This window comes from Mya arenaria, chromosome 10 (assembly GCF_026914265.1).
Source record: "Mya arenaria isolate MELC-2E11 chromosome 10, ASM2691426v1".
Classification (NCBI taxonomy): domain Eukaryota; kingdom Metazoa; phylum Mollusca; class Bivalvia; order Myida; family Myidae; genus Mya; species Mya arenaria.
The window spans coordinates 5,690,965-5,717,534 of record NC_069131.1 but is presented as its reverse complement, the minus strand read 5'-3'; the positions used below and the strand labels follow the sequence as shown (position 1 = coordinate 5,717,534).

Genomic DNA, 26,570 nt, shown 5'->3' with positions numbered 1-26,570 from the left:
TTTATTTATGATTTGCAGTTGAACAGTGTAAAATAAACACTGCTTTAAAAGATCATACATTTTTATAGTCGAACCACTTTTAACTTGTTAAAGACTTTTGATAAGGAACATAATCGGACTTCATGTATGATTAACGATATTATTTTGTTTCAGTTATAAGATGTATCTCATTCGGATGGTTTATATTTTTATATTGTACCTAACTTTGGATGTTTGCAAGTCTAATGGTAAGAGTTTACGTTTCTTCTAAATCTAAATATTGTATAAACTGGTAACGAAATGAATAAACAATTATTATCATCTAAGCGTCAATTACATTGATTCAATAAAATCGACGATAACTGTTTTGCTATTAAGCATTTCACTAAATCTGTACTATGGTAATAGAAATTAAATACTATTTGCAAAGTGTCCATCAATATTTGCAACCTCTTATTTCGTCAATATATTAATCAAGTATTGAATATTGCTTACTTACATTCAACAGTATTGTCAATATCCTATGTCAATTTCATTGTTCGTGGATGAGCTGCTCGATGCTTTAAAGATTGGACTTAATACGACGGATATAAAACACTTGACAATTTACATAATCAATTCAGCGGAGAAAAACGATGAAATTGTTCACTCATAATTGATTCATTCCAATAATATCCAGTTACATTATATAGAAGAAGGCCGGTATAACACACGTGCATTCGCGATACTATATAATTGTATTTTAGGAAATCGCAAAAAAACCGTGCCCGATAGTAATCATCTTGTCTGTCCTCTGTCTGTACCATCCTTATTTATATGTGTTTTTACCTTCATTCATTTATTTCAATATATCCTCCGCATAGGAGATTAGAACACAATGTAATATATATAAGCATGTTTAAATATGTCAGTAGAAAAAGTTATTTCATGCATGAAGTAGCATGAGAGTAATACATACATGTATACAATGGGTTCAAGTCAAACACAATATTTATGACAGACTAACAGCAATTGTATGATCATACAATATAGACATAATCATCTTACGCAATATATGCACGAATGCCACTGTTTCAGTATTATTTAAACACTATCGAAAGTATTGTATACATTGAACGCATCTTGTACAAAACGAAAACTGAGCTTGCTTAACAGCAATTGATTATAGTCTTCAGTTTGTATGTACTTGCTCCCTAAAACAAAATCTCTGAAAATTGTCGAATCTTTTTTTAGCTAAGTCGGATCCGCCCTTTTGGCACCGTTCTTCAATACGTGTTGTAGACCGCATCCCATACTTAGAGTTAACTAGTATCCCTAAATGAGTGGATGATTCGACGTAACTAAGCGATTGTCCGGCAAATGTTACTATTAGTGGAACTGACAAGGGTTTAGTGGAAAACGACATGCAACAAGATTTTGTAGTATTGATTTCAAATTTGTGAAGAACTGCATAGTCTTGTACGATATCAAGCATATGCTGAAGACCGGAGGGCGTTAAAGCAACGAGTGTAATGTCATTTGCGAGAGTAGGATCCCTGCAGCAATAGTACCAACTTTGGCGCCATATCCGGATGTTTCTAATCGATTCAGCAGGTCGTTAATGTGCACTAAATAATAAAAACCTGATAATACGCCACCTTGGCGGACAGATCTACGTACATTTATATAGTCAGACGTTGAACCAGACCACCTCACGTATGTTGTAAGGTTTTGGTAACCATTAAGTAGAGTTTTCCATAGCTTCCCTTGAATGTCAATACCGTTCAATTTCAAAAATAGCGAGTCGTGCCAGACAACATCAAAGGCGCCTTTCATATCTAACTGAGCTACATATACATTACTTCCACTATCGATATTATGCGTAATTACTTCCTGTAGATTAAAGGCTGCAGTTATACAAGTCAGTCCTTTTTGGAATCCTTGTTGTTGTTTATTCGGAAATTTGGAAAATGACATTTTATCAAATCTATTTACGATGACACGCTCGAAAATTTTGCAAAACGTAGAAATAAGTGAAATCGGTCTGTAGCTACTAGGGCTTGACCGTGGCTTGCCATTTCCTTTGTAAATAGGGATGATGGAACTACGTTTCCTTGACGCTGGATACTCTTCGTAGCGTACTATATCATTAAACAGAACCTTAAGGGCCATAATAACTGGTTGCCCTCCGTATAAAACGTGTTCATTTAAAACCGAGTCTGGACCGTGCGCTTTATTACGTTATAATCTTTTAATCGCGATCCCAATTTCATGTTCTGAGATTTCTTTAAATGCAGTGTTATCTGGTTAAGATTCGCGAAACTTTTCATTAATTCTGTCTTTAACTTCACGCTCAAATTCTGAAAGCGGCACATTATAGCTAACATCAAATACGGATCGGTAAAAACTAGCAAAACCATCCTTTATCATCTCACCCACTTTACGCCATCAACCTCAAGTTTTGAAACACTGTTAGGGTTTTTATTTTTTAACTTTCTAAGAAGGCGCCAGAATAACTTGTCATCTGTTCCTGTCGCGTTATCGATTTTATCGAAAACATTATGCACATATCTTTCGGCAAGCCTCCGCTGTGTAGCTCTAAAAAGGGATTTTGCTCGCTTAAATCTTTAAGATGAATCATCGCTTGGATTGCGCGGACGCCCATTTTGCATCCATTGTAATCGTTCTTGTTTAGCAGTTAGATATTATTGTTTTATTTCATAATTCCAGTAAGTCTTTGGTTTGTGTATCGGGTTGTGTGTTGGTAGATATTTGTCACACGTTGATACTAGTACTGATACAATGGTCTCCTTTAATGTATTAACGTCTGGGAGTATGGATAACTCCTCGTTTATAAACGCTGTATCTAACATTGTTTGATACATGCAAATGTCGTCGGGTGTAAGTCTATCCCAAGCGACATGAGTTCGCCTTAAATTTGTATCGTTAACGGCATTTCGACTTTAAGTATCTGCCGTAAGGGTCATGACAAATGGCAAGTGATCAGACGTAAGTATTTTACTTTCGTTAATGACTTCAAACGATGTGACACGTATGTATAAATCGGAGGATACCAACATATGATCTATCATTGTTCGGTTAGTTACGTAGCTATAGTCGTGTGAGTTGCTATATGGGCGATGGTTAACAGGTATAAGGTTATAACTTTTTACGATTCTTGTTAATGCCACAGATTTTGGGCTATAGTCGTATAATTTAGCATTAAAATCACCAGCAACTATTACATGGCCCTGGGTACAGTGAAAGGAAATAAGCGCTTCTAATTCGCCAATAACTTCACAATAAAATGTTCTGTCGTTTTCAGCCGGTAAATATACACCGATAATGTACGTTGGTATATCTAGAACATTGCATACCTCGATACCAATTACTCTGTTATTGAGGCACGCATGCACTTGCGAGATATTAACAAGCAGTCTCTTACAAAACATGAAAGCGATGCCAGCTCTTCCGCAAGATACTGCATTAGTTTCGCAAGATGTATCATTATGTTCCATAGACAGATAACTAAAATCCGCATGAATACTGTCTAAGAACAGCTTGTTACCAGGCTTTAGCTTGTGCTCAGATATTATAGCGATGTCAACATTGTGCTCGTCAAGCATGCATGAGAGCGAGAAAGCTGACGACATTATACCGCGGACGTTCCATGAGAAAATATTAAGCTGTGAGCCATAAACAAAGCTGAGTAAAGACATAGAATACTAAGAAGTGAAGGTTTTTTGTTATAATCCATATTTGATTAGTAACGATCGTCATGCCTGTCGTGTTCGTGGCGATATATATCGGCATCATTTTGTCTATCGTAACGATTGTAGCAATCGTCGGAGTATTCATTCTCACCATATTCATCGTACCTCTCGTCACGACTGTCGTGAGTGTAATTGTATCGAGTCATGCCTTTTGACTGGGATGCTTCAAAATTGTATGAGCGTTGCTTAACACGCCTATTAGTTCTACGTTTTACATTATTCTTAATCCTAGATTGTCTTTCTTACTCCCAATCTGACCTGGTCCTCCAACGTCTAAACACCATGTCTGGTGGCCAAAAATCATCGTTTTCTACTCTTCAGAACTATCCGAAGGCAAATTAAACCTTATAGATACTGATTCGCTGCCATAAAACATTTTAATGTTTGTCGCTTGAAGCTTTTTTGATTTCATAAAATCAACAACATCCCCGTATGTAACTGAGGAGTCGAAATTGCCCAAATAGTAGGCTATTTTACGGCGCTTACGCTGCGCTATGAATCCTGAACTGTCTTTTTCGACGTTGTTTATCACAGAAAATGATCGCTGCGCTTTGTGTACATTAGTATCGGCGGTGTCGTGATCAATGTTCGAAGTCGCATTACACCTAGATTTAGTTTTATCGGCATACGTTGCAATATTGGAAGTATCATGCCTCGATTGGTTTATACCAGAGAGGCTTTTCGTTGGCGGTTTTATTAACTGCGTTTCGTCTCGATCTACGCTAGAGATTGATTTCTCATGTGAAACGTGAACCGTGCTAGCACCATTTGCCGTTAACGGGATGTATTGTTCATGCACGTATGAGCTTACAACAGACTGGTCGTTATGACTTCCGTCATAAGACATACTTGTATGAACATCATTGGCAAAGTCAATAGTGTTTTGCTTTTCAGCAACATATGTGTTATCCAAACGTACGATTGGGCTGTTACTTAGCGTATCTAATACATTGGCATTTTGGCTAATCAATTGTGATTTAACATCAATAACATTTGCATAAATAACTCGGCATGATTCCTGAATACCGACAGAAGTTTTCTGTAATTCAACTATTTTGTTGGCTTACATCCTGCGTAGGAAGAGCGCGTATTCTATTAATTGAGCTTATTAGAATGTCCTGAAAGGAAAACACTTTCGTAATTCTCTGTTTCACATCGGAGAATAAGTCTGTAGACTTCTTTTGCTGAAACTTCAAGTCATTAACGTCAGCCTGGAGCTTGAGCAGTTTGGCTAGGACATCCGGTTCTTTAAGGCAGCCGGAAGCGGTGTGACCGTCATCGGTGTCGACATCTCGTGTGACTGACAATGAGTCATTTAGTAACACGTTTGACGATACAATGTCGTGAATCTCTGAAGTGGGTTCGCCGTCGATAAAGTGTTGTAACACGTAACAGTCAGATGCACCTTTGCGACATTCGAGCTCTTATTTGTCGATTTTTTGGACTTCAGGCGACCGGACTGGCACCCAGAAGATCCCCTAACGCGGTCCCATAGGTATTGGCGGTATTGGCTGAGCTGCTGAGGGTCCCTTTTGCAGCGCGCCTCTAGCGTTTTTACATAGTCCTCTCGCGGTAAAGCATAGCGTTCGTCATTAGTTTCTTGAAAGAACTGCTGCCCAGGCGGTATCTGTGACAGCTGAAGTTCATCATCGTCGTCGTTGTCAGACAGTTGACTCTCGGACTTGAGTTTAAGCAGTTTTTCGTTAATAATCTGTCTTTCCATCACTGCTTTATGGACGTTTTGGCTAGGCATAGCTCAATCACATAAGTGATGCCCAACGCACCATACTATGTACCGTTATTACCGTTAATTGGATTGAGCGTGAACAGTTTTTAACCGAGCGCCGGATTCAACGGGTCGGTGATTTCATTAATCACCAAAGAATAATGCAATTATCAAATGTAACCTCACAACTATCCAAATCACAAGTATATCCATACGAAAAACACACAATTCAATTCTGCACTTCAAATGCAACACGTCCATATAAACATTGTAATATTCCGTTCACAAAATATCAAGATAATTTAGCTTATAAGTGCGAGCAGAAACGCTTGCTTCTGTCCGCCGCCATATTTCATCACAGTATCAACAGGCTCTGTTATGACAAGTTACCTAGCTGTTAAATGATAATTGTCCTATTTATGACCCTTTGTTAAGCTAATAATAGACATTATATAAATTCATATTTTTTAATCAGCTAGATAACAAGTTCATTATTTTCCACATATACAATATCATTACCTAATCATCATATGTGTTTTTGCTTCGCTGCTATCTTGTAGGACGATTGGCTTATATACTACTATGTAGTAAAGTGACACCATGGCATTACCAATATCGTTTATTTTGTAATGCAAAATCAACCAGCCTTATATTTTTGTACAGTTCGAAAAAAAAATCTAAAACATATATTACTGTTTGGGGAAGGCATTTCATGGGCACATGATGCATGTTGTCATTCTAAAATGCCATCCAGCATTTCTAATGGTGTTTATCTTGGACCAGCTGAAAACCAAATAATAGGGGTTGAAAAGTCTTTGGTTAAGGAGTTAAAAAGTCTTTAATATGGTTATTAAAATAATTCAACAAGAGGTTGAAAGGTCTTTGATATAGGAGTTAAAATGTCCAAACAGGTAGGGGTTGAAACGTCTTTGAAATACCGGGGTAGGGGTTTTAACGTCTAAGGGTTGAAAACTGAAAAGTGTTCTTTTTTTAGAAGGGTTGAAAAGCCTCTTGGGGTTGAAACGTCCTGCTCCCCTGCAGAACAGTGTGTATGAAATAAACTATTATCTTAGGTAAAACATTTCATATGGCTTTCCATCTATTAATTACATTTTCATTATAAATCAAGACAATGGTACCTTTTTTGTGCGTAAAACTGAGTATAGCTTTGGTCCCAAAATGAATAAATTCTTAGTCGTTTGTAACCACATATTAATCGATTAAAAATGGCGTCCGAGGAGAAGAAACTTGTGTAAAGATATTTAAAAAATGGAATTTGTGTCACTGGTTGAGTTAAATACTTCAGGTAATTTTTGATATGATTTATTGCATTCAAATTCATTAAAAGATGCTTAAATCGTATCGCTAAGATATCGGCACAGAAGTGTTAGCTTGGAATTGCATGGATAAAATGTCAGGACACAGGTAAACAATAAATAAATAAATAAATAAATAAATAAATAAATAAATAAATAAATAAATAAATAAATAAATAAAAAAATAAAAAAATAAATAAATAAATAAATAAATAAATAAATAAATAAATAAATAAATAAATAAATAAATAAATAATAAATAAATAAATAATAAACAAACAAACAAACAAACAAACAAACAAACAAACAAACAAATAAATAAAGGTATTCTTTTAAGAGATTTAGGAAAGTTGAAATGTTTTCCCATTAAAATTTATTGCCAGAACCTCCAATTGGATTAAGCCCATTGCCAATGTAACCAATTGGAAGATTTCAATGGGACAATGTTCCAATTGGAGTTTTCCAATTTCCTGATTTTCCCCATATTGAATCGTGGGAAATATCCAATTGGAAAAATTGGTCGACGGGATTTTTCTTTACAAAAAATGATTAAAAGTACTATAAACGCACTTTTTCTAGATAACATTTTAACCAATAATGATAATGATTGTTATTTATCACTAATTTCTTTTTTGAAAATGTGGGAGAATTTTCCAACAGAAAAATGTTGGGCTGATTTTCCAATTGGAAAAACCATTTTCCAATGGGAAGGCCATTTTCCAATGGGAATCCCATTTGAAAACTTTCCTTTAAATGCAGAAAAAAACATATTTCTAAATTAAATTTCAGGAAACAAAAAATATCTCTTATAAGTATTACCTAACACATTTTAAAAATACAAAAATAAAAAACATTGGGTGAAAAACAAAGAAAATAAGTTTGCACAAATTCCGGATTTGCAAACTTAATCCGGATGCTGTTTTTAATCACAACTTAAGCACCATTGAAAGGAAGTGATCGAAACTTGTTGCATCAAGTACGTGTTATATAAGAACCATAATCCTGTGACAAAATTTTACATAAAAGCCTACATTGAAATGAAAAACATAATGTTCATGCTTTATTACTAAATAAAGGAATGAAAATTCCAAGGTAGATCAATAGCTTTAATAATAGGTTGCAATGATATGTTGCAATAAGGCACATTTCTAGAACCATAATTCTGTGGCCCATTTTCCCTAAATTTCATCTCTTGTCATAAAGTGTTTTAATAAACCAGTTTACTTTCAACGAAATAAATGTAAGTGTATTCAACATGATGAAGTAACTGATGGCGAATGCCTTCCTATAAATGTTTAGAATTATAAGTGTAAAGTGTGATCCGCTGTCCAACATGCCTCCCGTAACAAATAAACATGTTTGAAAGGTTTATTAGGCACAATTTATAACTGACTTATGATAATATAAACAGTTACCCAGAGGAGGATCTATTTGTTTGATTTCCACGAGTTGTTCTGTCACAAGGGAATTTACTTTTTATCTTCAACCAAAATAAAAACAAAAAATCTGTATTAATCTTTACCTACCATAAAAACATGACGTCGTAGTATGGGCACTTTATTATAAAAGCATAAAAGAACAGTTAACGCTCCATTACTTTTGAAACGTAGTACAGGAATAAACATCTTTAAGATCAGTGAAGACACATTATTTTTCACTGAAAAGCATATGTTTTTATTATATTGACTTTAAATAATAACTATCGTATGCAGATTTCGCCCATTTTGATTTTTATATATTGGCGTTGAAAACAAACACAACTATGATAAAAATGACTATTTTATATCTCATATAAAGGTACGCACTGTCCTGACTCTTGCGAAGCATGTAGTGAGACCGGTTCCAATTTCGTGTGTAACTGCAGTAAAGGAGCGTATTATATTAACGGCGGCTGTGCTCCATGTCGTACTTTTGGGGTTAACTGCGAACGCTGTAGCAATGTGTCACAATGTGAAGAATGCTTCCCTGGAAAATGGGGACCACAGTGTATCAACGAATGTGGGACGGGTTGTAAAGATGGTAAATGTAATTTCAAGGACGGGTCATGTGCATGCATTCAAGAATATTATGGATCTGACTGCAAAAATCAATGTTCTCAAAACTGCCTTAGCAGCACATGCTTAGACAATGGTCACTGCAATTGCACACAAGGGCATTATTTACAAACGTGCAGTGCACCATGTTTATCAGCATGTGAAGAATGTACTAACAGTTCATCGTGCACTGTATGCCCGTTTGGGAAATTTGGAAACTCTTGTCAAAATGAATGTCAATGCAGTAACAAGACTAGCTGCAACATAATAACGGGTGACTGTATTGCTCGGACGTGTCCCCAAACGTGCACATCATGTGTTGACAGTGAACACTGCACTGGGTGCACTGTTGGTTGGTTTGGACGTACATGTAGCTACGCGTGTTCTAGTAATTGTTTCGGGGGATGTGTTCAGTCGTCTGGTTTTTGTAATTCATGTTCACATCGATACTTCGGTTCAAGCTGTGACCGAGAATGTAGTTATTGTGGTGACAGTAATTGTACACAAACTGGTGAATGTTACAAGTGCTACCAAGGTTTCTATGGTACATTTTGTAACTCAACATGTCCATCTACTTGTTCTGCAAAATGCAATCAGAAAGACGGATCCTGTGCCTTTACTTGTCCTGCAAACTGCCTTAACTGTTCAGACAGTTTAACATGCACTAAATGCAAAGACTTTTTCTACGGATATATATGTAATGAAAAATGTAGCTCTATGTGTAAACAAGGAATCTGTGACATGAAGTCAGGACATTGTATTGAATGCAATTCGTCTTTGTACTACGGTGACTTCTGCAACACCACCTGTAGCTCCGCATGTTCAGCAAATGGATGCGTAAGGCAAACTGGTCGTTGTAATGGGTGCATGGGTAAGACGGGTTATGGACCGTCTTGTAACATCACATGTAATACTAATTGCAAGTATCAAATGTGTTCTCAAGAAAAAGGTCACTGCACCGATGGATGTTTACCAAACTATTATGGGTCAACGTGTGACAATGTATGCTCTGAGAATTGTGTTAGTTCCATAACAGAATCAAACTGCGACACAAAGGGAAAGTGCCTTAGTGGATGTATTGACGGATTCATCGGCGATATGTGTACAACGGGTACCGTTTTAATTTTTTATGCATGATAAGTAAATGCTATTTTAATTATAACCATAGTTTAGAATTATTTTTTTTTGATCTGGATTATGCATTTGCTTCTGGGATTGTCCCTCTAGAGTCCATCATGATATGAATATTATAAGAGGTCCAAAGAAAAGAACGAATGTGTGCTTTATTACTTTTTCAGGAAGTGATACGGAGAACGGGCAAAGGGAGGCATATGCTATAGGAGGAGGTGTGGGAGGGGTTGGGTTATTAACTTTGGTCGTCGTTCTTGTTGTTGTTGTTCTAAAAAGGAGGTGAGATATTCTTGTGATATATCTTATGTTTATCTTCTAAAACCTGTTAACCTCAATGAAATTAATAGCATTTGAGAGCTCATGAGGAATTTAATCTATAATCAATCGATATTTTGTTCCAATAAAATATTAATAACTATCTTATTTATATTGACTCTGTGTCAATTATTGATCAATGATTTGAATTTAGAAGAGAAAGCAAGCCCTATAAGGATCGGAGTGAAGAAACTGATCATGAATACCACACAATTGAGCGATTGCATGGAGGTAAAATGTATATTGTTTACAATTTGCCAAGGTCATTTAAATGATTATCCTTGATTATTCCATCCACGTTTTGAGATTTTTAAATCAAGGTGCAAAACTGATGTCTTTAGATCAAATTTCAATGTCACATTTCATGGCCATTGGTCAAAATTTCTTGTAGCATTGCTTACCCAGGGTGTAACTTCGATATATAGCATTGAAATTTGAAACGACTTGGTACACATGTTCACAATGACAATATGCTATGATGCGTTCAAGACCCATGTCACTAGCTCACTAGGTTATTTAATTAAAAAACAATCTTGTGATTTGGCTTGTCCTGATTCGTACTTTGCCATGCATACAGGATTGAAATAACTTTATTCGAATGAGAGCTCCCCATGAATTTAGGGTGTCAATGCATTCGGGAAATATAACTTAACTCATCACAAATATTAATCATGAGACGTGTCACATTCCAGAACAAGTGCAATATGCTAAAATTGCATTTTGAATATGGTTTGGAATTTTAATTTCCGTATTCATAAAACAAACACTTTGATATTATTTAATAATAAAACAACGTCTCATAGAACTGATTAATTATTTCTATTCAGCAACGGTCTTGACAGTGATAGCTTTTGCTGACAAAGCTCAATGAATGGCACATAAAAAAATAACTGTTTCCATCTGCATGCTTGTCTATCACTCGTTAAGTTTGCACACTTTCTGATTGAGAAATTGAAACCCTGATTTCTGTTGTGTATCGGCTTGTCTACTTACACTTTGATACTATCGGTACAAGCCACGACTATTAGAAACAATACGTTTCAATCGCTTAACTAGTAATATATAGCGTCGGAAGTATGATTTATTTATTATTTTAGCACTCCATAGGACCTGATTTCTATGTTTTGGTATACCGATTTTCTAGTCAAGCAAGGTTCCATAAAAGCACCAACAGCACGTTCGTTATCAACAATAAACCCTAGTTACAACCAAGCAGCTTCCGACATAATGATGCTCGACGGTGGCTTAGAAACACCAACGGACGATGATGATCTTGAAATTGGTCAGTAAAAAACTGTTTTAAAAAATTATTAGAATTACTGAAAAATGTCATAATGGGTCAAAAAATGTTTATAAGGCTGAAAATTCGAAATAAATATATGTATACACCGTTTCGAAATAATAACGCTTTGTGTTCGACGACGCCTATGTATGTCAATGGTCGTTGTACTTATTTAAACTGTCACAGGTTCATCTTTCTTAAGCTTTATTATCTGCGGTAGACTATCAGTACATTCCTTTTTTAGGTAATTGAAAGTGATTATACTTCTATACTATACGACTAGTGCATACCGTGTCTAACTACTCCGCATAATTCAGTGATTCAGCTGAATTTATAACGGATAAAACGGATCAAAGTTGGACTTTCTTCAAAAATATATTAAACTTTTTTTACATTTCACTTCTTATTGTCCCCTTGATTAACATTCTAATTGCATTGTAATGAATCGTACTGATATTCACATTTCGAGAACAATACGGCAGTATCGAGGATGGATCAATGATAAATGAAGCTAGAAATACCCGTGTAAAATTACATTTGTGACAGTTTAAATGAATTAGATACCACATTGCAATATCAAACCATACGTCAACAGATTTAGACGAAGAGAGAAGGTCTCAGAAAAGGAAACTGGCCAAGAAGGTTGAGGAGAACGTTTACTACATCGGTATTCAGGATATAGAGAAACGGAAAGTGAAAGTGGATGAACTGGCGGCTTTTGTGGCTGGAAAGACTCTGGATTACTATGAGGAGGAATTTGATGTACTTATCATTTACATAAGCATCACGAATGTTTTTACTTCTTGTTTGTATATATCAAATAAGTACCGCTAGTAAAACAAATTCAAAAAACTAAAAATAACTTTAATGCAAATTCATACCATTTGTACTGTGATACCAATTACTTTTAGTATTTGCCTCTTTTTCATGCAGAAATTCTCTGATGGCCTCGCAAGGAGCTGTGACGCTGCCAAATTACCTCATAACAGGGCGAAGAACAGATACAAGGGATTATATGCATGTAACAATACCATTGAAGTTTATTATTAATATACACCGATCCATGGGCATTAATTACTAATTAACATAGAGTACATAGAAGTTCATTTCTAAAATCGTTTTGAAGTTATTTTTTAAATGGAATCAGGAACACACAGTTGCTGTTTTAAGCTTAACCTTGATATTCTAGTAATTTGATGTTAACTGTGTTTCCAGATGATGCTACAAGGGTGAAAGTGGCTGGTTTTGAAACTGATTACATCAATGCTAACTACATCGATGTATGTACAATGTAATTCGCATATTCGATGACGACAATATTTCATTTTGATTTTGAAGTCGAAGTGAAAACTTTAAATGAAATAAATCACAAACGTACCAAGTACATTAATAACAATAATTATACTTATAGTGCTATTCTATTTGCAGGGTTTCAAAGAGAGAAATGCGTATATTGCTTCGCTTGGTAAGAACATGAGTCATATATACATATTTTAGATGTGAACATGTTCATGTAACCTTCATTGTGTCGTTCTATCTTTGATCCTCCAGTTATTTGGTTTAACAAGAGTGAGACAGACTAAGTTAGTACACTTAACACGATGCATTGCATATTAGACACTTATGTAATATTTCTTAGAGTAAGACAGACTAATAACTTATAACACTTATTCGTCGAAGAGACAGAAACAAAAACAACACAAATGATATACATGTATGAACAAAGAGACACAGCATGTGGAAGACGATTGCTACGGTTTGTATGGTTATCTATTCCTAGGTCCAATGTCGAAACAGATGGGCGACTTTGCTATGTTCTGGAATATGATTTGGCAACAGAAGGTGGAGAAGATTGTCATGGTTACGAACTTGATGGAGGAAGGGGTCTGAAGACATCTTTATTGCTATGATAAATATGTATTGATTGACCAAACTTAACCGCGCGTTAAACTCTTATTTATAACATTCAAGTACATCAATACTTATAAAAAGTATCAACCTATTTAAATGGTTTCATTCACTAAATAATTGCCTATTGAATGTTTGCTACTTTAACCTATAACATATATGCATTTTTAACATTTGAATATGACATACAAGAATGTGATCAGTCAAATTTAATTACTGCACTCTCTGGTGCGATGGATGACAATAACCCACGGCAACATAACAAGATAACTAAATTGAAATCAAATTATATAATTGGCCTTTTCTTTTCATTCAGAAGGAAAAATGCGAGCAGTACTGGCCCAATGTTGGGATCACTATAAACTACAGCGGGGTGATGGTCACCTGTCAGAACGAGAATGAGTATGCAGATTTCACGAGGAGGTTGCTGCTCTTAAATGACGTAAACATATTTCAATGTTGTTTTAACATATTGGGACATAGACAATCTTTATTTATTGCAATCATAATTTTCATCCGTATCTAAATATCACATTGTTTTGAACACGTGAATGAAGGGAAATTTAAGAAATTATTTAATATGAGTTAAAGTTGTTTTCAATGTATACATCTCTCATTTCAATTTAAATGTCAACAACAATTATTATTATATACATGACCACAAATCAGTGAGACGGATGTGTGTACTTAATAATTTAAACACTTGAACGTTACAAATAGTTTCCATAACTTAGCGAAAATTAAATTAAATACACGGAAGATTAAATAGTACTCAAATTTAATGCAAAGCTTCCGTAAATACTGATGATTCACTTCACACTTAACGAACACAAAAGGATTGCCATTGTATGGAAGATTGCTTATTTGACATATTTCCGTTTAAAGTCCTTTGCTAAATTACATGAATTACTCGATGTCAACATAAACTTACAAGGAAATATAATACAAATTTAAGTGTTTGAAGCTTTCTTTTGAGTCTTGGTCGGTGCCCAAATTATAAATATTAGTGCAAACTGACATATGAACTCGATCTTATTAGATTTTGGTATTGTTTTCTTCAGCACGCAACCTTAAATGTAGGTGACACTCCAAATGTATCAGAGTTTAAAAGCAATAACTCAATATCTTTTCTTAATACACTATATAGGTTAATAATGAAACAAAACACACATTAACAATAATTGAAATATTAAGATCAACTACAGCGGGGTCTAGATCACCTGTTAGAGCGAGGAAGTGTAATTTAAAAGTGACGTTGTTGAATAGAATATTGTTTAGTGTTTGCACTTATTTGTGGACACACGTAAAGGCACATTCGGGTTGCGCCCTAACTTCGAGATTCCATTTTCTGTAGCGGGTTAAAATATACTTTATGTATTTTCCATATTAACCAGTGTGCGTAGAAGACCAAATTAAAATTTAAGAAACATGTTCGTAGTCATCAAATTAATGTATTATTCGGATACTTCCACTTTAAAATTTGAACACTTGAACGTCTAAACCATTCACTTGGTAGTTTGACAAGGTTTAAAGAAAATATAGACAAAATACACGGAAGTTTAAATAGTACGCAAAACAAAATTTAAAGGCCCCGTAAAAGCTGATGATTGTTTTGATTGCACGCTTCCGAAATAAATACGACAGATTTACGGAGCGATAGACACGTTAATGAAGATTGTTTTTAAAACTTCCGTGTTCAATGAGATTGAAGTAATACGTATTTCTTTACTATTTATGTATTATATTACGTTTTAAAATATATGCGTCCTAGTGATTCTGCTGAAAGTGCTTTGTTGAATTAGATAAAGCACTTGACATTTATATCAATATATTACCAGGAAAGATAACCAGGTTTTACTCGTTATAAGCTTCATGATGAGTTACTGTTTAAAATATCACACAATAAATACAAACCAATTAAATAATGATACTGTTATGGAAAGATCAAAAGCAGTGAGTTAGTTTAAGCATTAAATACATAATGCATAACAAAACACCATTCCACAAAAACGTTTTATTTGTAAAAGGATCAATGCTGTTAAAAACGAAGTTGCGTTATATATTATACCTAGAGTACACTGACATTTAAATATTGTAAAAATGCACTTCTTTTATGGCGTTTTATAAAATAGAGTAAGGTAATTAGGTCGGCCAGGATACATGTGTTCAATAATTATAAACACATTTAAGAACTACATCAAATGAAACTTGGCAGCAGTATGCTTTCCCCTGGACTACGGCATCATGGCTGTATGGAATCAACAAAAGGACCACACTAACAACGATCAATTGTTTCAATTACAGTCGAACCCCGTTACCTCGAACTGATGTTAACGGGCCGATTTCATTATACTGAAGGAAAACATTACCGCTTGGCTCGAATATTTCGAGGCTCGAGATATTTTCGCCGGTCCCTTGGAGTTCGAGCCAACGGGATTCGACTATATATACAATGAATAACTATGTACCACCTATGACAAACTGTACACAGTCTTGTCAGTGTACAGGCAACTGCACAAAGTCCTGTCGGTGCGCAGGAACCTGTCTCAATAATGTCAGTGTGCAGGCAACAGTATCAAGTCCTGTCAGTGACTATTCAAGCAATATGTATTATCATTTTGCATGCAAGAAGTTTTGTAATCGTTCTGACAACGCAAGAATGCAAGCAAGAAGTCCTGTCAGTAGATAGGCAAGAAGTTCTGTCAGGGTGCCGGCAAAATGTAATTTCTGAATACAGTCAAGAAGTCCTGTCAGAGTGTATGCGGGAAGTCCTGTCAGGGTACAAGCAAAACGTATGCAGTCGAATACAAAGAGACATTACAAGACTGTGATTGTAATATTGATTTGCAGTATAATGCAAGAACATGCATCATTGTTAGATAACACGACTTGTGCTGTTTTGACCATAGATGATAACAGTCAATAGTTATGATCATTGTGCAATTTATTTTTCAAATTATACTGTACAGACTTTATAAATAATAGATGAAGATCATATGCATGCAAACCCTTTTTAGATTTATTAATAAATATATATTCGTCGTAAAACATTTACACTAAGACACACCTTATCGGATTTAAAAATATTTCTGAATGTTCCAATCTTCCACACTTGCTCAACCCGTGTCAATTGGTAAAGTCAACACGTAAAACAGCACAAATACTACAACATTTGACAATACTTATTCATTATCCATAGTTTAAGTTTAAAGTTGCATTGCCATTAATCAGCAGGCCCAGAAAAGGTTGGGGTGAAATAAAGAGGGAGAAATAGTGAGAGAGAAAAAGGTGTATGGGGGAGGGGGTCTGTAAAGTTTTAAAACTATGCCAATATGGAGTCAGCAAACAAAAGGCAATTCAACAAATAGGTAGGTATAACTTGATAAAAAGTACAACACTTAAGTATGTTTTTATAGTTATATTCGGGACATAGACCATCAGCTAAAAAACATAATACAAATTATTTCAGGGCAAATCTGAGAGGCAGCTGCACCACCTCCACTTCACGGCCTGGCCTGATAGGGGAATCCCAGAGGACGTAACAGCGCTGATTGAGTTCCGACATAGAGTGCTCCATTCTCCTGCCCATCTCGGCGGTCCAACGCTGGTCCATTGCAGGTGAAGATTGTTTATTGTTCATTTATTTAGACCTCTGCTTAGTTTTAAAAGAACCATTCGAGAGCGTCGCTGAGCGGTCCAAGTATATAGGTATGTTGTAACATTGTACAGTTAATGATGGTAAAAGAGCGGAACGTTAATGCACTGACTAAATTGAAACAGATAGTACTTTTTCCTCCTGCTTATCTTGGAGGCCAGTTACAGTCGAGCCCCGTTGGCTCGAACTCCCAGGGTCCGGCGAAATACCTCGAGCCTCGGACAATTCGAGCTAAGCGAGACTGCATACATTCAGTATAAATACTGTCTTTATATCAAGTTCGTGCCAACGAGGAATTCTACCAAGCGTGTCACGGTGCTGATTAAGTTAAGAAAGATCGTTCTTATTGCTGATTGCCCTTGTACATGTTGATGTCCCAAAGCTGGTCTATCATAGGCATATATGTCTTCTCTTATAATGAGTTTATAATGAGTTTGTCCTGAACGGAATGTCTTACAACACGGGTAACGTTATTACGGACCATTTAAAAGAAACACATTATTAAGGGGCCTGAAATCTCTCTCAAGTTCATGAGCATTAAGTCAAACAAAGATTAATATATCACAAATGCCCTGAGTGTATTCTTTGTACGCGTTGAAACAGAACCAGCGATAAACACGTCTTAAGCTATATAATTGTGTGTCCCTTTAAAAAAGCTCATGCAAAAGGTTTTAAGTGTTCTAGTGGTATTGGTGTCCACCTCTCACTCAAAAGGTCGTGTGTTCGTTTGCCATCAGTGGAACCATTTCTTGGCCTCTAAAATATGACATAGTATGGGTACCGAACGGACTCAAATGATTTGTATTAACTGTCAGCACTCTTTACAATGGTGCTGAAAATATTTTGTATAAATAAATGAAGTACCTCATTTTACCATATGTTACAATTGATATCTTCATATCTGGCTCTACCTTTTAGTGCGGGAATCGGTCGAACAGGGACATATATTGCGTTAGATATTCTAACAAAGGAAGGTAATTCGAACAAGGCCATTGAGATTCCAGGATGCATCATCAATATGAGACAGAACAGGCCAAACATGGTCCAGACTGCGGTAGGTTGACGTTTGAAATCCATGAACCATATAGAACATAATATTAATGACAAGGTAATAGAGAAATGCATATATAACTGTAGGAATGTACAGGAAATATCGATACAAACTGAATTCTTGCTTTATATCGTGCCTTAGATATTGAGTGCTATATTTTAGTTACTCAGTCATGAACGTCTTGAAGATATGCCTATTGTATAAGTACTGTACTCATTATGTTCTTTGCAGCCTCAATGGCTTATTAGTTGTATATTTTCTCGAAAGAGTTTGTTTGTCTACGTTTACATGTCATATTTGAAGTACACACTGTTTATGCTTGATTTCTGATATGCGTTTCTATAGAACCAATGAACACAGTAACGGACCATGAGTATAGTATCTATTCGTTTCCTGATTTCAGGAACAGTACGAGTTTCTACACCTTGCCCTGGTTCACACTCTGACCTTAAACAGTGAGCAGATACCACGAAAACAGTTCCAGAACTACATGATCGAGACCAACAAGGGCGATCTTAACACGCAGTTTAAGGTAACGGAACTAAATTTTTCCTTAATGTAAGTAAAAGTATGAAATAATCTTCAGTCTATAAGTAGTGTTATACTTAAAATTATATGTCGCTGTTAACTTGGTATTTAAAGTGTATTTGTCCAGATACAAACACTCAAATGAAAGTGATGTGCACAAAACTCTAATCAGGCAGTTAAATTCTGAATGTATTTACTTCCTGTTTCTGGGAAACATATGCATATGTATATATGCTTAGAACGCATATGTCTATGCTTAGAACGCAAACGCAATGGTACAAAATACTGCTCCTTTGCAGAAAATAACGGACACTCCCCACGTTCACACTGACGATGAAATCGTTGCTATAGAACGAAACAAGTCTGAGAAAGGAAGGAACAGAAGTGGAGCAGATATTCCAGGTACATTTATGTAAAGTATATCGCGCACATTCTTTGCTAAGTTTCCCATTGTTTTCTTTAGTATCATTTTGTTTTCATTTATTACACCTCAATTTTGGGTTGAGCATTACATCATGGACAATGCATTGTTTAATATACACTAGCGAGTATTAAAAATGACTGAATTGACACATCGCATGTTGAACAAATGCAATTAATACAATGGACAATAAATGAAAGATGCACCACAGATCATCATGTAATAAAAAGCTGCAATTAATGCAATTATTGCATTTCGGGAAGTCCGGATCTGCAACAAATTACTCGAGACGAATATTAAATCCACGATCAGAATGGAGTAACAATAACCTACTTTATGATATACCAATCATATATATACAAGCCATACGTATCGGAAAATACGCTCCATCTCTAGTGACCTCATGCCATAACAAGTATTATTGCGCGATGTAAAACTGACGTCAGGCAATGAAATCGTGTCCTATCAAAATTTAAAATAATGTTAAACAACGCGACTTAAAAAAGATTTAATTTAAAATGTATATAATAAAAGGTTTATTATCTTCAGGCGATGAAAACCGCCCTCGACTTTACCTGGGCATAAGACATGGAGCTTCAGACTATGTCAACGCTGTCTTTGTTCATGTAAGGGTAGATAATATTTTATATAATATATTATACTCTCAAAGAATATAATAATTTTCAAACAGGCTTTGCTCATATAAATCGCAGTTTTTCCAAACTTATAAAGCCAGTTAAAGCTGATGACTATTAACGTAATGAGAACATTTGTTTGAAAATCACGTTCTGTTTACTTGTATAAAAATGTCATACCGGCACCTTTATCTCCAGTAATATATTCGTGTATCTATCGCCGTACATTCAATTTGATTTGCAGGCGTTTCAGGCGAATCGGAAATACATTCTCGCCCAGTCTCCGATGCCAAATACTGTACAGGACTTCCTTACTTTGGCATACCAAGAAAATTGCTCCTGCATTGTCAGCTTTGAACAAAGTGACGGCACAAAGGTACGATAAAGAAAATTAATCGTCATTGCCTCATCGTCAAAAGTCTGTAATAAGTCGAATCGATGAAATAACATGATATGAACTGTTCTCTCTTGCTGCCATTTTATACCCAGACAGAAGAGCATGATAATTTTCATTAATCTCCCACTGTAGAAGATATCCTCAAAGTCTTAATAAAATACCTCTTATGTTCTCCTTACTTATGGAATTTCATTGAAAAAAAACATTAACATTAATTTCAACAGGATATGGGTGAATATTATCCAGCGGACAATCAAGTGCTCAAGAAAGGTCAACTGTCTGTTGCATGTGGTAGGGATAAGGTCGCGAATGAGTATAGTATCCAGAAAGGACTAACTATTGAGTTCACGGGAAGCACACAGGTTAGTTTCATATCGTTTAAATATAGCTAAATTGACATAATTTGAAAGAAGATGACCTTTTTGAAAACAAGAAGGTAATTTCGACGTAAAAATGTATAGGGATGCAATCAAGAACAGATAGTAATTTTAATACTTGCTTTGCTTTGATAAAAAAATAAAATGGTATACGAATAGAAGAGCATATGCCCAATTAGGGACTGTTTTTACATTTTCAATACTCGGAACAGTTTTGAAACTACGACTCTTCAAAATAAACCACTGACATCAATTTTGAGACGTATGTCATATTTTTGCGTTCCAGATACATTTTCATCAATTCTTCGTTTACCGCTATGAAATTTCAACCTCAAGTGCGTCTTGTGAAAACGTTTTCGCACATATATCTTTCTCTTGTTTTACGTTTATTATTTTAAATTCGTCTATAACGTCATTTTTCGCGGGAAAAACCGCGTCGTGTTTCGCTGAAAAAAGTGCGTCTTTCTGAAATTTTGAAAAAAACTGCTCGTTTAATTTTTGTTTTTTTTAAATACATGTATTCAATGTTTTGTTACAAATCGCCTGATATCAAGAAAAGGGTACCTTACCGACTTCGTTTTTGCGCAGTACCAAATAAAAACAAACCAAAAACAATAATCGACAAAAATCTGCATTGTAATAAGCACATAAGCACAAAGGGATCCAGGCAGTAGAGGGGTGCAAACGCCCCCCCCCCCTCCTCTTAAAATCAAGTTTACTTCTGTATGTCACTATCGGAGAAAAATATAATAATATACAGATCTATAAAATACGCGACTATAGAGTTCAGTGTTTTGAATCAAAGTTTGATGTAGCCATTCGGTTATTATTGACTAAGTTTGGTAGTGAATATAACTTTTGAACAACTTTAAATGAGAGCCATTTGTTACGCAACGGTTGGGGGAGGGGTGGGGGGTGGTCAGTTCTTGGCGTTAAAAAATGATCGGTCATTCTTTGAACAGAAAGAAAATGACTCATGTTGTCAATATCGAGGGGTAAATGCGAAAAGGTTCTTAGTGACATTAAATAAAGAATCAGATAGAATTTTTTCGCTTTCACCCGTCGATACATATATAACGGGGTCAGAATTGAATGTAACATCGGCGTTAATTTAAAACACACTAAAATTATAAAGTGAAACTCTTATACAAAATCAATATTTCACATGTATAACAAACATCAATTTTGACTGATAAACCCTTACTTCTTACTAAATAATAAATTCATGCAAAATATTATTCACTGATTACAAGATTGTATCTGTTTATTCAATATTAGAAAGCGCAAAAATGATTCAATTTTTGGTGAATGCTAAAGGATTTACTATGGTCTCATAAGGTAAAAATATCGTGTTTTATGCACATTTCTTTCAAATTAAACTCGGTATACTTCATAAGAACCATTGTTTTCGATATTGTTTCATCCTTAAAGGCATATTAAAACAATAGTATTAGTTGTGGTAAATCGTATTTGTGTTTAATACTTGCGTTTGCACTGATTATAAATGATCACATAGAATTGTTTCTATTATCTCATTTTATTAAGGGTTGTTATAGTTCACACAAATGCACTCACATGCACGCACGTATACGCCCACATCCTCGTACATGCACACACGCCCATACACACTCACACGCACGCGCGCGCTCACACACACACACAAAACCACACGCACGCACACACACGCACACACACACACACACACACACACATATATATATATATATATACTACGATAAAATATATGTTCCAAATGGCTTAAATGATGATCTTAAAGTGAATGTTTTTAGTGCAGTCAATGTTTAATTTTGTTTATCAACGCATTGTTTGTTTTAATCCATAACGAGTTATTCTGTTTTCTTCACTTTATCACGCAATCAAAGCTTCTTTTGCTTACAAGCAACTTCATGAAACAACTTTCGGCGATGCATTCAATGCCCATGATACAGAAGCCAACATAGCTACCTTATCCCGCAGTCAAGGTATCTGCCGTGCGTACAATGGCTGTGCATGTGTGTGTGCGTGCGTGTGTGTGTGTGCTCGTGCGCGCGAGCGCGTGCGCATACATACATGCGTGTGCACGCGTACTTGAGTGTGAGATGGTGTGTGGGGTGCGTTTTTACGCGTGCTTGCATGCGTGACTTTATTGTACGTTTTGTGTGTGTGTTTGTATGTAAGCTATAACCACCCTTAACAAAATGAGATTATAATAACTATTTAAAGATGCACTCTTACTCCCCCAACTCAACTCAACTCAATAACCTTTTCCAATTGGCTGTAGATATTCATAATATATACAAACATTGATAGACATAGAACATAAATAATATTATATATATACGTATATGCAAGAATAGTACAGTTTAAAATTATAGCATATTGGTGTCAAAATATTTATACAAATATTGTACGATATAGCTTCATATCTAAGTATAAATAAAAAACTTATATTCTACATGCAAATAAAATTAGTCTATTTGACTTCCATGATGGTAAGGTCGTATGAGATCCGCCGCTTGGATGCAGAAAACAATGGTTCTTATGGAGAATACCGAGTTGATTTGAAAGAAATGAGCATAAAACATGGTCTTTTTACGTTATCAGATTAGAGTAGACCACAGTAAATATTTTAGCATTCACCAATCATTTAATATTTTTGCGCTTTATGTTATAAAACACGCGGTTAAAATCTTGTAATCAGTAATTAATAGTTTCCATCAATGCATAATTGAGTAAGAAGTTAAAGTTTTATAAGACGAGATTGATCTTGTTTATGTATTGATTTTGAATAAGCGTGTCACTTTTACTATATAGTTCATTTATCAGTGCTATAATGATTTAATAATGTTTACTATTAACGTAAATAATAGTTCGATTAACATCATGCTAAACGTTTTAATACAATACGTATTGAAAAAGAAAAGGTATAGGGGTTAGAGTATTTGATACTGCACAAAAAAGAAGTCGGTAAGGTACCCTTTTCTTGATATCAGGCGATTGGTAATAAAACATTGAATACATGTATTTAAAAAATCAAAAATTAAACGAGCAGTTTTTTCAAGAATTAAAGAAAGACGCACTTTTTTCAGCGAAACATGACGCGTTTTTTCCCGCGTAAAATGACGTTATAGACGAATTTAGAATAAAAAACTTAAAACAAGCAAAATAAAAATATATGCGTGAACGTTTTCACAAGACGCACTTGAGGTTGAAATTTCATAGCGGTAAACGAAGAATTGATGAAAATATCGGTTATTGTATCTGGAACGCAAAAATATGACAGATGTCTCAAAATTGACATCAGTGGTATATTTTGAAGAGTCGTAGTTTCAAAACTGTTCCGAGTATATGCTCTTCTATTTGTATACCAATTTTCAGACAGTAACTAGAAAATTCGTTCATAGTCGCGTTCCACCTTAAGTTTTACTATGACATTAATGAAAGTGTACGTTTAAATATAATTGTAGCATTGGTTTTCGTTACAGAATGAAGGTGGCAAGAGTACATTGCGACACTTTGAGTTTACAGACTGGAACCAGACTGGAAATGTTCCATGCAGCCCTGCTAAATATGTTGCATTTCTGAAAGATGTCAAAATTGCATCGTCCAATGGGCCTGTTCTTGTCCACTGCAGGTAGTACAAAAACGAGCTATGGAATCCATGCGTTATCATTGGATGTTATTCCCGAACTCATTTTACATCTCTGGATTACGATAATAATGAACTTTATAAATACTCTTATTTTTAAATTTTAATTATTTGTCTTGTTTTAGTTTATCTGGTATAAGGGGATTTGGGACCAAGTATGTTTTTGTTAACTTACATTCATTTTAACCAATCTCATATACTATATCTTATAGGGATGGGGGTAGTAAGAGCGGGATGTTCTGTGTTATGGCATTCCTCGTGGAGAAGATGGTAGTAGAGCACGAGGTCAGTGTGGTAAATGCCGTCAGGAAGGTCAAGGCCAGGAGACCCAACGCCGTTCCCAATCAGGTACGCTAACCATTCTAATTGGTTTCGATTCTGAAATCCCAAATATATGTACTTAATTCAATTGGGCATTTAGCCTATAAACGAAATATTCAAAATACATAAATCCAATATATGTTTAATTTATAACGGTAATGGCTTATACGCAAACTATGTATGCGTAATACGGGATAAATAATGTTTGGTTTTTCTTTGAAACCGTTTTTTTTCTCTTTTGTAAATAATAAGCGTAATTTAAGCTAAGTATTTGCAGGGAATAAGGATGACAACCCCAATCTTTCCAAGTAGTGTGCGATATAATATCTTCAACTTAATATCCTTTAGAAATAATGGAAATAACTGTGAATCATAACTTAAAGTAATGCGTGTAACCTAAGTGTCTTGATATTCTCTATTTGTAGGCACAGTTCGACTTCTGCCATGATTGTGTTCTGGAGTTCGTCCGTTCGTTCAAAACATACTCCAATATCGGTGGAAATATATAATGTGCATTTGAAATAACTACCTTGACTCCTATGATTTCAAATAGTTTACATAGGTAATCAATAAGAAGATTAGCTAATATATGTCGCTTTTAATTTTAACAATGTTTTCTTCATTTTTTCCCAGTTTTAGAACAATGATGCTTTTTATTATAAAACTCTATGATCACACAGTTTTAAACCTTTTAATTTCTAAAGCAGACTGTGTGTGATGATCATAGTTTCAAACAATGTCTGCATCGTAGTTTGAAAAACACTGCATTAGGTACTCTGAATTGTATTCCTCGGTTTCAGAAAGAGTTGGGATCTCTAAACTTTGAAGTACTTGGGGTTTACCGATTAGTTTATTATTATTTGTTTAATTATTAAATTTCCTCAAGTTAATGCATATTTTGATAAGATTTACCTTTTCCGTTCTTTTTCCTTATTCAGAATTGTTGGGATATGAGTGGGGTATGTGCACGTAAACTGGTTTAAGCTCCCAGTAAATTTACATTTCACTGACCTTTCTAATGCGGTACATAACAATCCTTGATATACACCCCTAGTGTTTTTAAATATATATATATATATATATATATATATATATATATATATATATATATATATATATATATATATATATATATATATATATATATATATGCACTGTGGTGTTTGTGGAGTTTTGTGCTGTTGATCCATGTTTCTTATTTGTGCTTTTTCTGTTTTTGTGTTCTATGTCTTTGGCGTTTATCATGTGCCATTAAACGGGGGTTAGGTTTAATCTTTTGGCTACTGAGCTTGTTTCTGTGGTTAGTCCTAATCATGTCGTCACTTTGATATATATTTTTGTTTATCTGATATTGCATACTATTATGTTCAGTAGTTGGCACTTGAAGTTAAGCGGTTCCCACGACAACATATTACCTAAAGTTCAATCAGTCAACACACTTATTAGGGCGTTCTTTAGAATATACAATTACAACAGTTATTTGGGGCTACCGATCTCAGCCGCCACTTATTCCCGAACTCAAATAATTTTAATCAACTCTGTACAAACGGGGACAGCTGAAATAGTATCTACACAAAATACTCATGTGAACAGACGTTTTGCATATCTAGTTATATCTACACGTATATAACTATGATGTATTTATGTAAAATCAAACAAATTGCTTCGTTTGTATATTATATTACTGTTTCGTGTTTGGAATTTGTTAAGTTGTAGTTATGCTTCTACCAGTACAACTTTATATGTTACTTCTTCCACAGATGAGATATATTCATAAAAACTTTCCTGCATTCATCAGCCTTATGCTAATTCTATAAAACTGATCGTGTTTTCTTTCTGCGTAAACTTAATAGAATGTTTAAGGACTACTGCAACGTGTTTATAGGTTTATTCGTATATTGGAATAACATGTTCATATCTACCCATGACGTACACAGTTTCGACTACGTCAAAGACTGGTTCCGCACATGGGAATAATAATAAGTAATGTAAAATCTGAATGTCCATAAACTGCTGCTTTTTTCTCTTTTTCCTAAATATAACATGTGCGTTTGTGGTAAAAATTCTTTGAATGAGTGTTGTATTAAATGGAAA

At 34.9% G+C, this 26,570-nt stretch overlaps 1 protein-coding gene across 2 annotated transcripts; it reads left to right on the top strand.

The window, feature by feature from the left end:
• On the top strand, positions 1-26,570 carry LOC128206322 (receptor-type tyrosine-protein phosphatase kappa-like). 2 transcript variants are annotated; one of them, XM_052908699.1, is made up of 21 exons: positions 1-227; positions 8,571-9,917; positions 10,105-10,216; positions 10,407-10,483; positions 11,397-11,534; positions 12,130-12,296; positions 12,468-12,555; positions 12,750-12,814; positions 12,963-12,999; positions 13,315-13,418; positions 13,759-13,884; positions 16,912-17,060; positions 18,016-18,151; positions 18,552-18,680; positions 18,976-19,078; positions 19,647-19,723; positions 19,977-20,108; positions 20,354-20,491; positions 23,992-24,140; positions 24,368-24,503; positions 24,902-26,570. In XM_052908699.1, exons 1-21 carry the CDS (start codon positions 161-163, stop codon positions 24,983-24,985), a joined length of 3,561 nt encoding a protein of 1,186 aa, XP_052764659.1. In that variant the 5' UTR covers positions 1-160; the 3' UTR covers positions 24,986-26,570. The 2 variants fall into 2 exon arrangements, with proteins under 2 accessions (XP_052764659.1, XP_052764660.1); XM_052908700.1 differs by lacking the exons at positions 8,571-9,917; positions 10,105-10,216; positions 10,407-10,483 and having other exon boundaries at positions 2-227.